Source organism: Rhinoraja longicauda, chromosome 3, assembly GCF_053455715.1.
Source record: "Rhinoraja longicauda isolate Sanriku21f chromosome 3, sRhiLon1.1, whole genome shotgun sequence".
Taxonomy (NCBI): domain Eukaryota; kingdom Metazoa; phylum Chordata; class Chondrichthyes; order Rajiformes; family Arhynchobatidae; genus Rhinoraja; species Rhinoraja longicauda.
This window is the reverse complement of record NC_135955.1, coordinates 75,110,141-75,127,864: the sequence shown is the minus strand read 5'-3', so window position 1 is coordinate 75,127,864 and position 17,724 is coordinate 75,110,141. Positions and strand designations below refer to the sequence as shown.

The 17,724-nt window shown below is 41.8% G+C and overlaps 1 protein-coding gene across 10 annotated transcripts in view; it reads left to right on the top strand.

Moving 5' to 3' along the window:
- The window catches only part of rgmb (repulsive guidance molecule BMP co-receptor b), a 160,122-nt gene extending 150,525 nt beyond the window's left edge, over positions 1-9,597 (top strand). For 2 of the 10 annotated variants that reach the window (XM_078396440.1, XM_078396448.1), the window contains exons 4-6: positions 2,728-2,904; positions 3,929-4,473; positions 6,583-9,597. In XM_078396440.1, the coding sequence (XP_078252566.1) occupies positions 2,728-2,904; positions 3,929-4,473; positions 6,583-7,248 (1,388 nt within the window). In that variant the 3' untranslated portion in view covers positions 7,249-9,597. The other 8 variants (XM_078396442.1, XM_078396441.1, XM_078396444.1 and 5 more) reach the window with 6 other exon arrangements.
- The last annotated feature ends 8,127 nt before the right edge of the window (positions 9,598-17,724 follow it).

Sequence of the window (17,724 nt, the reverse complement as noted above, 5' to 3'; positions counted from 1 at the left end):
AATGGCCTTTTTTGATGCCTCCATATTCTGTCCAGAATGATACAATCAAAGCTCTCATTCATGGCTGTAAAAATTCCAAGGAATCAGGTAGGGAAATTTTCACCTAATTGTAAAGGGATTCAGTTCCCTGACTAAAATTTGCCACTGATACCAACAATCCCAGCTGATCAAATGGAGGTGCTGTTATAACATTGTGAACATGGTACTGGAAGAGAGGAAAGGAACATTTACTCTGCTTATATCTTGTACTGAACTTAACCCAATAGTGCAAAAAGATGTAAACATATTTCTTGCACCTCTATCACCTCTCCTCCTCAATTATTACAAAATAGTAATATGAAAAAATGAGTGCCTTTTCATGGCTTTCAGAAATCTGTCAAAGCACTGTACAATAAATTACTTTCAAGTGCAGGGATCATTATGTAGTCACATCTGGCAGCCATTTTGCACACTCTAAGATCCTACAAAGAGCTAGAAGATGAATGAATAGTAGATCTGTGTTTGCTGGTGTTAGTTCTGGGATGAAGGTTGCAGGAAATAAACAGGGGAACTAATTCTCTTTGGCTATGCCAAACATATCTCGGCTATTGGAATAAGCAGATGAGGCTTTGATTCATCATCCAATTTAAAGGACGTCACGTCTGGAATAAAGAAGGCTGCACCATTGTTACAGCCTGATGTGTTGAAATACCTATCTGAAACCAGAATCCCAATCCGTCACCAACAGATCAGGAAAACTCTGGAATTCCATTGTATCTGGTAAAATTAATGGTGCTTCCATTTGCCTCAAGCATATAATCCTCTGTTCAGTAATATTTTAGACACTTTCTGCAAGTTGGGAATTTTCACAAGCTTCAGGAATCCAGGGACCCTGGAATTCTGTATTGGAAATTAACGAAAAAAACACTATTGTTCTAAAATAACGTATGCTGAAGCATTTTAAAGCCATTATTATACTATTCTTTAATATAAAATGCAGGGTGTCAAGAACGGTGATCGTAAATCCAAAATTCCTCCAAACAAGTGTTATGTTTGGCGTGGAAACCTGATAGAGATCAGATACTTTTCGTGCTGTGGGAGTGGGCGGGGGAGATCGATGGAGATCTGACCTCAGCCTACTTTTAAACACCCCGAACAAAGGATGTTCGAGTCTCGGCCTCGGTTATTTGGGTCTTCAGCCAAACAAAAATCGAAGTGATTTTGAATGCTCTAAGTTTATTTACATACATCCAGATAGCATGTGATTTATCAGATTTTGAGAGGAGTCTCAGTTGTCAATAAATCATAATTCACTGGCCAGGAGTTTATTTATCGATATTTTTTACGCTACAGATATCCCTGAAAGTAAATAATATTTAACAAATGTCACATTTCTATGAAAATTAATGATTTTAGAGAGCGCACAGTGAACACGGGGCTGTCAGCGAGCCGTGGCTTTAATTATTGAAGAGAGCCGGCGTTGGTGCATAGTGCTCCCGCTACGCCCTCTGTGGGCCGCCCCACCTCGTCCATTGCACTCACTCTCAAGCCTGCCAGTCTCTCGGACCATTACTCAAGCGTGGTTTACACAAGCGTGAAGCATTTTGCAGCCAGATTTACTTTAGCAAAGCAATTTGCACCAAATTGCGGCGGCACAAAGAAAGCGGAGAGTTGGTGCAGAGGAGATAGTGAGTGAGGAGCGCTGTGGTTTGCTCGGTGGGTGCACGGTCCGGGCAGGCTGGCGGGCGGGCGGGACCAAGTGTGAGGCTTGGGGTTCGTGTCGGGGTTTGCCTCCAGACCATGTGCAGTCTGAACGATGGTCGACATGGTGTTTCCCAGCCGTAACATGAACTGCACACCACCGGATGTCAGAAAACTGCGGCTCAGCCAGGTTTAACGCTCACCAGCTGCAAACAAGTGAACAGGTTTTACATTGAAAGCCTCTTGTTCTGGGGGGGGGGGGTCAGATTATATATATATTTTTTACACATTGCCTTACTCTCTCCGGTCAACCCCAATCCCAGTGGAGATTCTGCAGAAGTTACGAACTATTGGCTAAGCGGATATTTATCAAATGAATGCATGATTTAGTTTTAATCTATTTTTTTTAAAATTCATCATGCAATTCCGTTTTTTTGTTTTGCTTGTTGTTTCTGATACTACGACTGCTTCATAGTATTACAGTTTATGGTCGTTCCTTTGTATCTAAATCGCTCTAATGTCTCAATATTTAACGTTGACATTATTTGCTGTTAAATACTGCTCTTGTGTTTTATTTTCTGGGTCTTATCCACGTTTTATTTTCTCCACCGGCTGCTGCCCTTCTACCCTGTTTTGCATTCTTTCCCTTGCTGGTTTCTCCCCTCCCCTCCTCCCTCCTCCCAGTGGCGGCTGAAGCTGCTGCGATGAAGTCATGCTCTTCGGCGCAGCCCAACCTGTCAGCGGAAACTGTGGATCGCTGGCCCGGGAGAGGGGTGGTGACTGACGGCTGGGACTCGCCAATAACGGGGGCAGGACTGGTCTTGTGCGATGGTATTGAGCCAGTAGACAGAGGAGTGGGTGGGAGTTCCGCACAGGGCGGTGGGGGTTAGGTTGAGTGGTGTGGAAGTGCTGATTGGCGTGTGTTTGATCTGATGGGATAGCTGAGATTGATAGCGTTCGTGCACACGGGCTGTCTGCATCCTAGAAAGATCTTGTGTCCTCGGCTCCTTTCCCCCCCACCCCTTCATGCATCTTTCGCACTTACAGGTCGAGGAGAGGTTCCTGCAACTGCTACCCCTTCCTTCTCGGTGGAGTATTTGAGAAACTCACTGCAACCTGAATGGATGGGCATGGGGGAAACAGGCTTTTACTACCCTGGGGCTGAGCGCCCGACCACAGCCTTCACCTTCTTGCTGCTTTTCATTTCGACGTTTGCCAATACAGGTAACCCTTTCCTCAGCACCATTTGCAATAATGTTAGCGTTCGGTACCGTGCGAGAAGTCGGCACCGCGGTCACTACTAGCTCACCCGCAGATTTTATTTTTTATATTTAATTCAAGCAAATTTGCAAAGTAGATTTTCTCGATCCCAGCCACTAACTCCTTCGATTTTGGAAACTTTTCTGAATGCAAACCAGTTAAACCATTTAAGAGCTGGCTTTTTTTTGTGCAACTAGCCGTCTTTGGTAGTATGTAAACAATCCACATTAAAGTTTAAAACAAAAAAATAACTGAACATGTTGGAAGAACTCAGTTAGAAGTGATCTTTGTTTTCTTGGAGGTTGGTAGCAGCGTGCAGCCAGACCTTTTTTACACGTCGAAGTGGTCTCTTGTTCTTTGATTGTGTTTACTTGAAGTCCACACATTAGCTCAAGTTACTAGGCGGCTTGCAATGACTGGACCGGCTGTTTCCCCCTCTCGGCACTCCTTTATTTTTCTGTCCATTCTTCTGCATATCCCCAAAAACATGTTTTTGAATGTTAAATAAGTTTATTGCCTACAGCCTAATTGCATGCAAAAAGTCGATTTTGTTTTTAACCGTCATTGCAAATTAGTACCTGGCATTTTCGCCGTGATTTGCATCCACATCTCATGACACAAGGTTCGGTTTTCCTTTCGCATAACTTGTAACATTTTAACTGCGAGTTGAACATTACGCTGCAAATGCCAAACGCATTAAATTTAATCACCTCGTGCTTAGGGGGCTTTATATGGCAATAATTTGACATCCTAAAGTTATCATGCACATCTTTTCAGTAAATGCAAAATCTCAGTCTTAAATCGTGAGGTTTAAAATAATCCCGCCCAACTTTTTTTTTGGCGAAAATTAACGTGTTGAGGAATGCAGTTGTTTTTCTAGTCGTGGTTTCCAGGGTTTAACGGCATTTGATGTTGATGCAGTAGCTTGTTTACAAAGTTGATTGCTGTTAGTGCCTAGGTTTACATTGGTCGTTTTTTTATTTTGCAGGGCACTGCCAGCAGCAGTATCAGTGCAGGATCCAGAAGTGCACGACTGACTTTGTGGCCATCACGTCGCATCTGAACGCCGCTCTTAATGCTTTCGCTTCCGAGTTCTGCATCGCCCTGCGGGCGTATGCCCTGTGCACGGAGCGGACGGCCAAAGCCTGCCGAGGCAACCTGGCCTTCCACTCGGCCATGCTGGGCATCAGCGACTTGATGAGCCAGAGGAACTGCTCCCGCGAAGGGCCCACGTCCATCGCAGCCCAGGACCTGGTGCCCAATAGTCACAACATGGGCTTCTGCGACTACGACAACCGGGCGGGGGTGACGCGGGGCCACCGCGCTGCTGCAGCGGGCATCGAGCTGCAGGCTGCCCGCCACCGCTACGTCTTCTGCGGCTTGTTTGGCGACCCACATCTGAGGACTTTCAGGGATCACTTTCAGACTTGCAAAGTGGAAGGAGCCTGGCCCCTGATTGATAACGACTACTTGTCAGTGCAAGTAACCAACGTCCCTGTTGTGCAGGGATCCAGCGCTACAGCCACCAATAAGGTAGACACCACTCGGCCCGGCTTGACTTCGTGCTTTTGAGAATATAATGGGGAGGGAGATAAATAGACTTTGGGGAAATCCCTGCTTTAAAGTGGATAGTTTACGCTGGAATAGTAGTCGGGGATTTGTGCAAAGATATCCAGCCCTGGGCTGTGATTAGTTTTCAAACTGGTTTGATTCTTATCTATTTCTTATAATGCATCAGAACTCCATTCAAATCAGACTCACGATTCACATAGCTTTTCCTACCTGACGAGTGAAGTGAGAATTTGAAAGAACCTGGCTTCCACTCTAATATAATCTATTAATTCTGTAACCAGTGAATTGCATTGTTGTTCCCAAGGTGCTGTTTTGTTCTCAATATCATTCCTTTGCCCTGATCCCGAAAGACAAAAATATAAATGTCAGCTCCAGTGAAATCACTAATCTAGTAGAAATGAAAAAAATAGGTGCAGATCTTCCAAATCTAAGCAAAACCCTACTCCCATGATTTGGAATAAAAATCCTGATTGAGATAGGTCCCTTGCATTTGTGGAAATGCAAAGTTGTACCTGTGGCATATGAATTGTGGATCATCAGATCCTTTCTTGTAATCCAATCTGTAGATCCGTTAAGATGCTAACAAGATCTAGCTCTGCTTACATTTGGTCTTATGTGTGTGTGTCCGCAAATGCATTTTTATGAACTTCCAAATAATTATTTTGAGCTTCTTTACGCTGAATATATTAGTCCCAAAACCTTCTTCATAAATTCTTCCCTTTTGTTGGTATTGCGTTGTATATTCTCTTTTGATCTGAGGAAATGTTAGTTGAAAAAGTTTATGCTGACCAGTTTGCTAATGAGTACACTGCAGAATCATGGAAATGCATGTAATCCCATTTATGCTTGTCATCGCATTTTCAGGAAACATCTAATCTTTTTTACTAATGAGTGATGCATATTAGGTCACTCTGCTCATGATGAGCCATGCTTTAATACTGTAATTAAGATTTGTTTTCCTTTAAGAAAAAATGTGCAACAGGACAGTACATGTTTAGAACTCATGGCACAAGTGTATTTAAATTAATTGTTAATTGAACTCGGCAGCATTTTAAATTTCCTTTGCAATATTTCAAATGCATCTAATTGAATGTTGCCCCATGAAAACATTCTTAATGTGCATCATTTTCAATGAACCAGCAGAGTATCCCAATAATGTAATGGTTAAATGTAAAGCAGAATTCTGATTACAAAACTGCTAATTTAATTTTTACATTTCTGTTCTAAAGGAGATTGGTGATTTACCACAGATCGCATCTGAATGATTAATTTAAGGGTCAGCATTTGATCTGTATGTGTTGCCTCTCAAGTACAAGCTTCTCTCGATTGTGTGGATGGCTATGTAATCCTTTCTTGGTTACCTCATACAGTTTGAAATCAGGCCCACACCGTGTTCACACTCGTGTTTCACTCTGACCATCAAGCAGCTTGAAGGGAAAAATAATTATCAATAAACCTTCCTTCCAATACTAGATTGGTGCTTTGTCAGATACGTCATATTGAGGCTGAATCGACACAGGAAGTCAATCTCATGTTCACACAGCATGTTGCGTGTTTTCACAGCAATTAGAAGGAACATCGAAGAGAGTTTAAGTCAGACAGGCACTTTAATAGTGTGTACTGCAATAATTTTAAACTCAATACAAATGCACTGAATCATCCTACCACAACCAGAGAGCAGTGCTACATCTTTGGTAATCTTCTGACTATCCTTGATTGGACTTTGCAGGTTTTACCTTGCACTAAATGTTATTCCCTTATGTATCTATACACTGTAAATGGCTCGATTGTAATTATATATTGTCTTTCTGCTGACTGGATAGCACGCAACAAAAGCTTTTCACTGTACCTCGGTACACGTGACAATAAACTGAACTAAGTTTTGGAACATCCTCCATTCTACATTGCCTATATATAGAAACATAAAGTGCCCAACCTTTTTCATTACATTACTTAATATCGCTGGTTACTTAATATAAGATTACTTTTGTGATGCTCATTTAAATGTTTAGTTAATCTTTGTGTTGTCCATTAATATACACTAAGTATGCATGGTCTCATTTCTTTCAGATAACCATCATATTCAAAACCTACCATGACTGTACAGATCAAAAGGTTTACCAGGCAATGACAGATGATCTGCCTGCAGCGTTCATAGACGGTACAACAGTGGGAAATGGTTGGATGAAGACTCTGTGGATAGTAGAGAAAGCCAATGGTAAACATGTGGAGGTGCACGCAAAATATATAGGAATGACTGTAATTGTGCGGCAAGTGGGACGTTACTTAACATTCGCATTGAGGATGCCTGAGGAATTGGCACTGAATGAAAATGACAGCCAGGGACTACAGCTTTGTGCTCGTGGCTGCCCGATGAATGAACGCATTGATGAAGGTGGTCATCTCCCTCTTCCGACCAATAGTCAAAACCATCCACATTACCCCCAGGTCCAACTAAAAGGTGCTTACACATTGGAAAGTGCAACGGCTAAATGCCATGAAAAAATCCAAGTAAAGGATGTCTATTTTCATTCCTGTGTTTTTGACCTTCTGACAACAGGCGACGTAAACTTTACGGCAGCAACTTACAGTGCCCTCCAAGACCTGGAGACACTGCACCCAAAGAGAGAGCGGTGGCATATTTTCCCCAGGAGCAGCAGTGTTGCCCAGAACAACAATGTGTTATTTAACATTTATGTTGGACTGTTTTCTTTTGGTGTGATTGTGTTTTTGTAGGTTTTTTTAGTTTATAAAAATATTAAATATATATTGTTATAATATATTCAGAAAAGTATATATGTATATACAGGAGATATAATGGAATGGCAATTCTAAGCAAACATAAGATTGTACATATTGTGTCATTTGAATTTATTTGTAGTATTATGTACTTTTTGTTGAAAGTTATTTTGCAAGTTGTTTGTGAGTTGATATCCCTACTGTGGGGTCTGTTGTTGTTGCAAAGGGCACTTTATGTTTCTACTAATGCTTAAAATGGCCACCGGTAAATGTGTTCAGAGTTACATTGCTGTCTCTCAAATCAGAAAGTTTGATATTCAGCATCAGAAGGATTACTAGTTGTGCTTTTGGTTTCAAAATGGATAACTGTTGTATATGCGGTGATTGTCTAAATATGTAAATAGTTAACTTATTTATAAACAAAATGTCCTGCTAGAAGAACATAGAGCAGATTCTGTGCTATTTCTCATGTTCACTCTGCTGTGTTAGTGTTGCCACCTAGTGGATTGCACTTGAGTTACTTCAGTGTTCAGGTGACCAGTGATACAAAACCTAATTTGTGAACTATAAAAAAGGTCTTAAATGCTTTTTATATTGTGATGTGTTAGTTATCCCTTCCAACCACTGCCCCACCACCCAAAATAATCCAAAACCTCCAGTATTTAATTGAAATTCAAAATGAAAATCTGTCATGAAGCTTTTATTCCAAACTAGTCTCTGTTTCCTTAGGTATTTCCACAAACAATCTTTTCAAATTTCAGCTGCTTCACAGCAATGGACGCATCCAGTTCTAATAATTCATTACTCTTGTTTGTCTTTTAAAATTGGGCTGATCAAGATGTTGTTTCCAGTCTATGGACAGTCTGCACTTAACTGTTTAGAGAATCATGAGTAATACGTGGTAGACTTCCTCGTGTCTCATTCTTCACTCATACTTTGATTGTCTGATACTGTGGATGCATTATTCACCAATATGCTTCCATTTTTGCAGCATTTTCACCGTACTCATTATTAGCAAACAGCGCAATAAAATGATGGTAAATTACCCTGTTGGTTTCTGGGATTCATGAGCCAATTCATTTGGGAATGGGATCTTGCTAAGTGAAAAGCAACCACTTCCAAATTGGTATCATCAAAATTTTATAAACTGCAAACAAATTTTCTTGCATATGTCTATGAATGGTTTATGAAAGCTTTTACTGAGATGGAGCCAATTAGAATGGTACTAAATACATTCATAGCTGAATTTTCCAGTGTGCACACTCCAACCACCAGGATTTACCATCCCTTGGTGTTTGAAGTGCAAAAAGGATCCTCATGATTAAGGAATCTCCTTGTCTGACTTTAGGAAAGTCCAGCCAAATCATTTTAAAGAGGTTCTCATACACTGTGTTTGATTCATCCTTCTTTCAAATTGAGGCCAATAAACACTTGAGCAATGACCACACCATAAATATATGCTTGCAGGGTAAAGGTACCGATGGGGTTTATACGAGTTAGAAATGAATTGCGATTGTTTTGTTTACCGTGTAGCTGCTAACTGGCCTGCTGGAAACTGCACTATTACTGAGCATATTTATCACATCAAAAAGATGTATTTTCTCTTCGGAACAAGATATAGAAATATGGACCAGATGTTGGGTCATTCTTGAGCCCCTTTTTTTGTGGTAAAAGGCTGGTGATGCCAGTAAGGTTAGACCAGTTTCACAAAGTATCTTATGTACCATCTGCTTTTGTACTTGGCTTCCATTCCTCTTTCATCAAACTGCAAAGTGGAGAACCTGCAAGTTTGTGTATTTAAAGTTGATATTGAAATCAAACATGCTGATAAACATGCATTAAAATTCTGTTAGGAAGTACAAATCTAGTGTCTATTTCTTGTATTAAATTGAGAAGTTACACGTTTTATATATGTGGAGATAATAGCATTGAGCTGATTTGTTATTAAAACACTGGGTATTTGCTAATGTTCACAATTGTTTACAGACAACTTAATTGCTGGGATGAATAGTTCAGCTGCTCTTACTGGCTTCACTCATTGAAGCAACGTCCAATTTGAAGGTTTCCAACCCAAAACATCACCAATCCATGTTTTCCAGTGATGCTGCCTGACCCACTGAATTATTCCAGCACTCAGTGTCTTTTTTCAATATTTTGCAGAGTGAGTTGTATTAATGTTTCTGGTGTTTATTACCAAGGTAATGAAATCCATGTAAAAGGTTTTTTCAAATTCAGGAGAATGATTTCTCCCTTTTCATGAAGGAGTGTAAAATAAACCAGCAACATTGGTTTGATTAGATAAGCCTAATAAGTTCACTGCTAACTATAGGGATGATGTAAGCAGTCTATAGGGGAAGTAAAATTGGATGAATTGTGGATACATAACCTCTAGTTCCTTGTGCTTCCGACCACTAAGGGATAGCCCTCATTGCATACAGCATTGAAATATTTCTCGGAGATCCAAGCTAATAAATAAGGATTTTCAATTCCTATTCATAACTGACAGAGTAGCCTGGTAATAAAGGCCAAACAGGATTTCAGCAGGAAAATAGATCAATATCATATTGAGTCATATTTCCATCTGATCAGCAAGCTTTTAGCCTTTCCTGTTTCCTGTCAGTAAAGAAGATAGATCAAAATCTGAATCCAAAATGAGGGAAATGTAATTGTGTATCACCAAATTGAAATACTGGGAATTTTCTTTTCTTTGGGATGGACTCGCAGCTTTGACAGAATTCTTGGAATCTAGTTACTGCTATCATTTTAACATTGCTAATCCAAAATTTTAAATATATATATTTTGCATAAATCATTTATCTACTCCAGTCAAGTCAAGCCATCTCAAGGAAGCTTGCCTCCGGCTTGTATTTTCCTCTATTTAAAATGACCTGATGCCACAATAGAAATCATGGGAACAATGAAAAACATGGTGCCTAATTTCATGATGTAAACATGCAATATCTGATCTACTTTTATAATGAACAAATTGTTCATGCTCTATTTCAGATAATCTGAAATAATGGGTGACCTCTGGATGCCGTGGTGACTTAGAACAGGGTCTGTGGTTAAGGGACTATATTCATGCAGTTAGAAATGCTTTAGACTGCACATTTGTGTGGTTGGAAATGCAAGATGCTGACATTGGATATAAAACAAAAGTGAAGTTCTATTAACCAGCACACTCAAGGTGAATGTAAAGGTTAACCTCTACCCCCAAAAAATGGTGCACTAGTGGGGTTTCATTTTGCTCCATATTAACATTTTCAGCCTAAATATATTTGATCATTGTGCTTAGATTATATTAATTACCAGAACATAGCTGCCATGTTTTCTAGGCTTGATTAAATAAAAGTCAATTTCTCCCTTAAATCTGAACAAAATAAAAACGCAAAATTATCCAACATCTTCAATGCAACACAAAATTGACTTTTGGCTATGAAAATCACACCGTTGAAAATGATCACATAACAAAGTGCAAACGCTCCCAGATTAGAAATAACATGACAAACAAAAATCCAGCATGTTTCCTCATACAGCATTTGTCCAGCTACTAATAATGTTCTATAATATTCATCAATGACAGGATACAGTATATGTTCGATTAGTTTATTTACAGCTAGTGTCAGTGATTATTCAATGAAATTAAAGAATTACAGTGAGTGTATGCAAAGCATTATGATATGGGTAACTAAAAGAAAAGTATAGGGTGTCTTATGGAGAAATTTGCTTACAAACAGTTTTCAGGACTAGAAACCTTATGTTTCCGGGAACTCCCCATTTATGAATGTCATAAGCCAAATATTTGCAAAATGAGATAATTGATTCTATTTCTGCCAGCCCTTTCGTTTCCCTATTTAAAGGGGATATATCTGGAATCTTATGTGATTTAATGTAATTGTTTTCATTATAAAATAAGTACTGGTATTGTAATAGGTACATTTGTATTTAAGATGTGGGCAATAATTTGACTGATTTATTTATTTCAAATATATGGCATCATTAGCTTCAAAATAAATGTGAACATCCAAACTTTTAAAACTTACGAAAAGATGCACACCCCAAAATAAATTGCATATCTGAATAGCCCTTAAAGTGATTATGTCCTTGGCTATGAGCTGAGAGAATGAGATAAATCCGGTTTCAATAAATTGTATTTCAAGATTTTTACTGGTGTTTTGAGATCACATTCTGCAATTCAGCTGCTTATCCATGTAATAATGCAACTTGATAGCCTCTATGAAATGGAGTGAGATATTGACTTGTGACTAAGTCATATTCTAGCAGTTAGATTAAAAAATATATAACAAAGTGTAATGTTTGCAATTATAGTTTTAGAACATTTCAGATGAATGGTTGTTCACAGCATATTTTTGACAAACGTTTGAAAAGATATCCCACAAATAGAAATTATTATTGCTGGCCCTTGTATGAAAGAGTTTTCCGTAGTCATAGTCATACAGTGTGGAAACAGGTTCTTCAGCCCAACTTGCCCACACCACCATGTCCCAGCTACACTAGTCCCACCTGCCTGTGCTTGGTCCATATCCCTCCAAACCTGTCCTATCCATGTACCTGTCTAATTGTTTCTTAAACGTTGGGATGGTCCCAGCCTTAACTAACTCATCCAGCAGCTTGTTTCATACACCCACCATCCTTTGTGTGAAAAAGTTACCCCTCAGATTCCTATTAAATCATTTCCCCTTCACCTTGAACCTATGTCCTCTTGCAAGGGGTGACATAGAATCAGGAGATGTTGAATCAGTATGGATAGAAATGAGAAATTGTAAGGGTAAAAAGACCCTAATGGGAGTTATCTATAGGCCCCCAAACAGTAGCCTCCACATAGGGTGCAAGTTGAATCAGGAGATAAAATTGGCGTGTCAAAAATGTAATGTTACGGTGGTTATGGGAGATTTCAACATGCAGGTAGACTGGGAAAATCAGGTTGGAAATGGACCCCAGGAAAGAGAGTTTGTAGAGTGCCTTCGAAATGGATTCTTAGAACAGCTTGTACTGGAGCCTACCAGGGAGAAGGCAATTCTGGATTTAGTGTTGTGTAATGATCCTGATCTGATAAGGGGACTAGAGGTAAAAGAGCCATTAGGAGGCAGTGATCACAACATGATAAGTTTTACTCTGCAAATGGAAAGGCAGAAGGGAAAATCGGAAGTGTCAGTATTACAGTATAGCAAAGGGGATTACAGAGGCATGAGGCAGGAGCTGGCCAAAATTGACTGGAAGGAGGCCCTAGCAGGGAAGACGGTAGAACAGCAATGGCAGGTATTCCTGGGAATAATGCAGAGGTTGCAGGATCAATTTATTCCAAAGAGGTGGAAAGACTCTAAGGGGAGTAAGAGACACCTGTGGCTGACAAGGGAAGTCAGGGACAGCATAAAAATTAAGGAGAGGAAGTATAACATAGCAAAGAAGAGTGGGAAGATAGAGGATTGGGACTCTTTTAAAGAGCAACAAAAGTTAACTAAAAAGGCAATACGGGGAGAAAAGATGAGGTACGAGGGTAAACTAGCCAATAATATAAAGGAGGATAGCAAAAGTTTTTTTAGGTACGTGAAGAGGAAAAAAATAGTCAAGGCAAATGTGGGTCCCTTGAAGACAGAAGCAGGGGAATTTATTATGGGGAACAAAGAAATGGCAGACGAGTTAAACCGTTACTTTGGATCTGTCTTCACTGAGGAAGATACACACAATCTCCCAAATGTTCTAGGGGCCGGAGAACCTAGGGTGATGGAGGAACTGAAGGAAATCCACATTAGGCAGGAAATGGTTTTGGGTAGACTGATGGGACTCAAGGCTGATAAATCCCCAGGGCCTGATGGTCTGCATCCCAGGGTACTTAAGGAGGTGGCTCTAGAAATAGTGGAAGCATTGGAGATCATTTTTCAATGTTCTATAGATTCAGGATCAGTTCCTGTGGATTGGAGGATAGCAAATGTTATCCCACTTTTTAAGAAAGGAGGGAGAGAGAAAACGGGTAATTATAGACCAGTTAGTCTGACATCAGTGGTGGGGAAGATGCTGGAGTCAATTATAAAAGACGAAATTGCTGAGCATTTGGATAGCAGTAACAGGATCATTCCGAGTCAGCATGGATTTACGAAGGGGAAATCATGCTTGACAAATCTTCTGGAATTTTTTGAGGATGTAACTAGGAAAATTGACAGGGGAGAGTCAGTGGATGTGGTGTACCTCGACTTTCAGAAAGCCTTCGACAAGGTCCCACATAGGAGATTAGTGGGCAAAATTAGGGCACATGGTATTGGGGGTAGGGTACTGACATGGATAGAAAATTGGTTGACAGACAGAAAGCAAAGAGTGGGGATAAATGGGGCCCTTTCGGAATGGCAGGCAGTGACCAGTGGGGTACCGCAAGGTTCGGTGCTGGGACCCCAGCTATTTACGATATACATTAATGACTTAGACGAAGGGATTAAAAGTACCATTAGCAAATTTGCAGATGATACTAAGCTGGGGGGTAGTGTGAATTGTGAGGAAGATGCAATAAGGCTGCAGGGTGACTTGGACAGGTTGTGTGAGTGGGCGGATACATGGCAGATGCAGTTTAATGTAGATAAGTGTGAGGTTATTCACTTTGGAAGTAAGAATAGAAAGGCAGATTATTATCTGAATGGTGTCAAGTTAGGAGGAGGGGGAGTTCAACGAGATCTGGGTGTCCTAGTGCATCAGTCAATGAAAGGAAGCATGCAGGTACAGCAGGCCGTGAAGAAAGCCAATGGAATGTTGGCCTTCATAACAAGAGGAGTTGAGTATAGGAGCAAAGAGGTCCTTCTACAGTTGTACCGGGCCCTGGTGAGACCGCACCTGGAGTACTGTGTGCAGTTTTGGTCTCCAAATTTGAGGAAGGATATTCTTGCTATGGAGGGCGTGCAGCGTAGGTTCACTAGGTTAATTCCCGGAATGGCGGGACTGTCGTATGTTGAAAGGCTGGAGCGATTGGGCTTGTATACACTGGAATTTAGAAGGATGAGGGGGGATCTTATTGAAACATATAAGATAATTAGGGGATTGGACACATTAGAGGCAGGAAACATGTTCCCAATGTTGGGGGAGTCCAGAACATGGGGCCACAGTTTAAGAATAAGGGGTATGCCATTTAGAACGGAGATGAGGAAGAACTTTTTCAGTCAGAGAGTGGTGAAGGTGTGGAATTCTCTGCCTCAGAAGGCAGTGGAGGCCAGTTCGTTGGATGCTTTCAAGAGAGAGCTGGATAGAGCTCTTAAGGATAGCGGAGTGAGGGGGTATGGGGAGAAGGCAGGAACGGGGTACTGATTGAGAGTGATCAGCCATGATCGCATTGAATGGCGGTGCTGGCTTGAAGGGCTGAATGGCCTACTGCTGCACCTATTGTCTATTGTCTAAGATCTCCCCTCATCCCCCTGCTCTCCATGGAATAGAGACCCAGCCTACTCAACCTCTCCCTATAGCGCACATCCACTAGTCCTGGCAACATCCTCGTAAATTTTCACTGAACCCTTTCAAGCTCAACAACATCTTTCCTATAACATGGTGCCCAGGACTGAACACAATATTCTAAATGCGGTCTCACCAACGTCTTATACAACTGCAACATGACCTCCCAACTTATATACTCTGACTGATGAAGGTCAATGTGCCAAAACGGGGTACTGATTGAGAATGATCAGCCCATGATCACATTGAATGGTGGTGCTGGCTCGAATGGCCTACTCCTGCAATTGTCTATTGTCTAAAAGCCTTTTTGACCACCTTATCTACCTGTGACTTGACCTGCAAGGAATGATTCACCTACACTCCTTGATCCTTCTGTTCCACAACACTCCTTATAGGCCTACCATTCACTGTGTAGGTCCTGCCCTTGTAAGACGTCACACCTCCCATTTCTCTGTATTAAATTCCATCAACCGTTCCTCCACACACCTGGCCAATCGATCCAGATTCTGCTGCAATCTTTCACAACCATCTTCACTATCTACAAAACCACCCACTTTTGTATCATCTGCAAACTTGCAAATCTTGCCGTGTATGTTTTCATCCAAATCATTGATATAAATGACAAACAGAAATGGTCCAGCACCGAACCGAGGCACACCACTAGTCACAGGCCTCCAGTCCGAGAAGCAACCTTCTACCATCACCCTTGGCTTCCATCCATGGAACCAACTTGCTATCCATTCAGCTATTTCTCCTTAGATCCCAGGTGATCTAACCTTCCAGAGCAGTCTACCATGTGGAACCTTATCAAAGGCCTTACTGAAATCCATGCACGCTACAGCTCAGCCCTCATTGACCATTTTGGTCATGTCTTCAAAGAACTCAAATCAGATTTGTGAGACACAACCTCCCACGTACAAAACTAATCAGCCCTTGCCCGTCCAAATGCCATTATAACCTATCCCTCATAATCCTCTCTAGTAACTTTCCAACTACAGATGTTAAACTCATCGGCCTCTAGTTCCCACCATTTTCCCTGCAGCCCTTCTTGAAAAGAGGCACATTTGCCACCCTCCAGTCTTCCGGCACTTCTCCTGTATTTAGTTGGAATTGTGCATATTTATTTTCTATTTATGTGTTCTCCTGACTCAGTCTCTGATTTATACATTTGATTGGTGTTACGTGAGCAGTCATTCCTAGCTGAAGTACATATAGACTGATATTTTACGGCCCTGATATAAAAGTAATCACTCAGGATTACAAATTACCAGGAGTGGAGCGATTACATTTTTTATGAAAGAAACATTTCAAGAAAATTTCAATGAAAGAAAAGCGATGGAGTTGCTGCCTTACAGCGCTTACAGTGCCAGAAACCTGGGTTCGATCATGACTACGGGTGCAGTCTGTATGGAGTTCATATGTTCTCCCCATGACCTGTGTGGGTTTTCTCCGAGATCTTCGGTTTCCTCCCACACTCCAAAGACGTAGGTTAATTGGCTTGGTGTTTGTGTAAACTGTTTCTAGTGTGTGTAGGATAGTGTTAGTGCGCTGGGATTGCCACGGACTCAGTGGGCCGAAGGGCCTGTTTCCACCCTCTATCTCTAAGCTAAACAAATTTATTCAGAAATCATTGGATTTAGGGAATGGTGGGTTTCGTTGAAATAGGCAATCAGCAGCAGAGCAGCAATCAGCAGCAGCAGCAGCACCACCACCACCAAGCTGTGTTGCTTGGGAAGTATTGTGTGGGTTAGTAAGGAGTAAGACCTGTGTGATCTCCCGGACAAGTTTCGATCGCCTAGCTTGGGGTCGGAGAGGAATTTCCTGGATTTTTTTCCCCAAATTGGCCTGGGTTTTTTAATCCGGTTTTTCGCCTCTCCCAGGAGATCACTCAGTTCTTTTGGGTGGGCGGTTGGAGTAGCGGCCGGGCGGTAGGTTTAGAAACCGAGCACGGGGCTTTGTTTGGGGAGTATGAGTGCCAGGGCAGTTTATTGTTCTGGGTGTCGGATGTGGGGAATCTGGGAATCTGATAGTCTTCCAGACATCCACATCTGCGCCAGGTGCGATGAGATGGGCTCCTAAGAGACCGTATTAGGAACCTGGAGCGGCAGATTGATGACATCCGTCTGGTCAGGGAGAGTGAGGAGGTTATAGAGTGGAGTTATAAAGAGGTGGTCACTCCAAGACCACGGGAGGTAGACAAGTGGGTCACGGTTAGGGGGGGCAAGGAGCAGAGGCAGGGACTAGAGAGTACCCTAGTGGATGTACCCCTTGGTAATAAATACTCCTGTTTAAGTGTTGTTGGGGAGTACAGCCTACCTGGAGGCAGTGATGGCGCCCGGGCCTCTGGCACGGAGTCCGGCCCTGTTGCTCAGAAGGGTAGGGAAAGGAAGAAGGGAGCGATAGTAATAGGGGACTCTATAGTGAGGGGGTCAGATAGGCGATTCTGTGGACGCAGTCGGGAGACCCGGATGGTGGTTTGCCTCCCTGGTGCCGGTGTCCGGGATGTGTCTGAGCGTGTCCAGGATATCCTGAAAGGAGAGGGAGAGGAGCCAGAGGTCGTGGTACATATAGGTACCAACAATATAGGTAGGATAAGGGAAGAGGTCCTGAAAGGAGAATTTAGGGAGCTAGGAAGGGAGTTAAAAAAAAGGACTTCCAAAGCAATAATCTCAGGCTTACTGCCTGTGCCACGCGATAGTGAGAATAGGAATGGAGTGAGGTGGAGGATAAATACGTGGCTGAGGGACTGGTGCAGGGAGCAGGGATTCAAATTTCTGGATCATTGGGACCTCTTCTGGGGGAAGTATGACCTGTACAAAAAGGACGGGTTGCATCTGAACCTGAGGGGAACCAATATCCTGGCGGGGAGATTTGCTAAGGTAATTGCGGAGACTTTAAACTAGTATGGTTGGGGGGAGGGACTCAAACACAGATAGCTAATAGGCAGTGTGTGAGGCAGGAGGCAGAAAAGGGAAACACTCAGACCCAATATGCAGGAGAGAAAGAAGGGAAAATAAATAAACT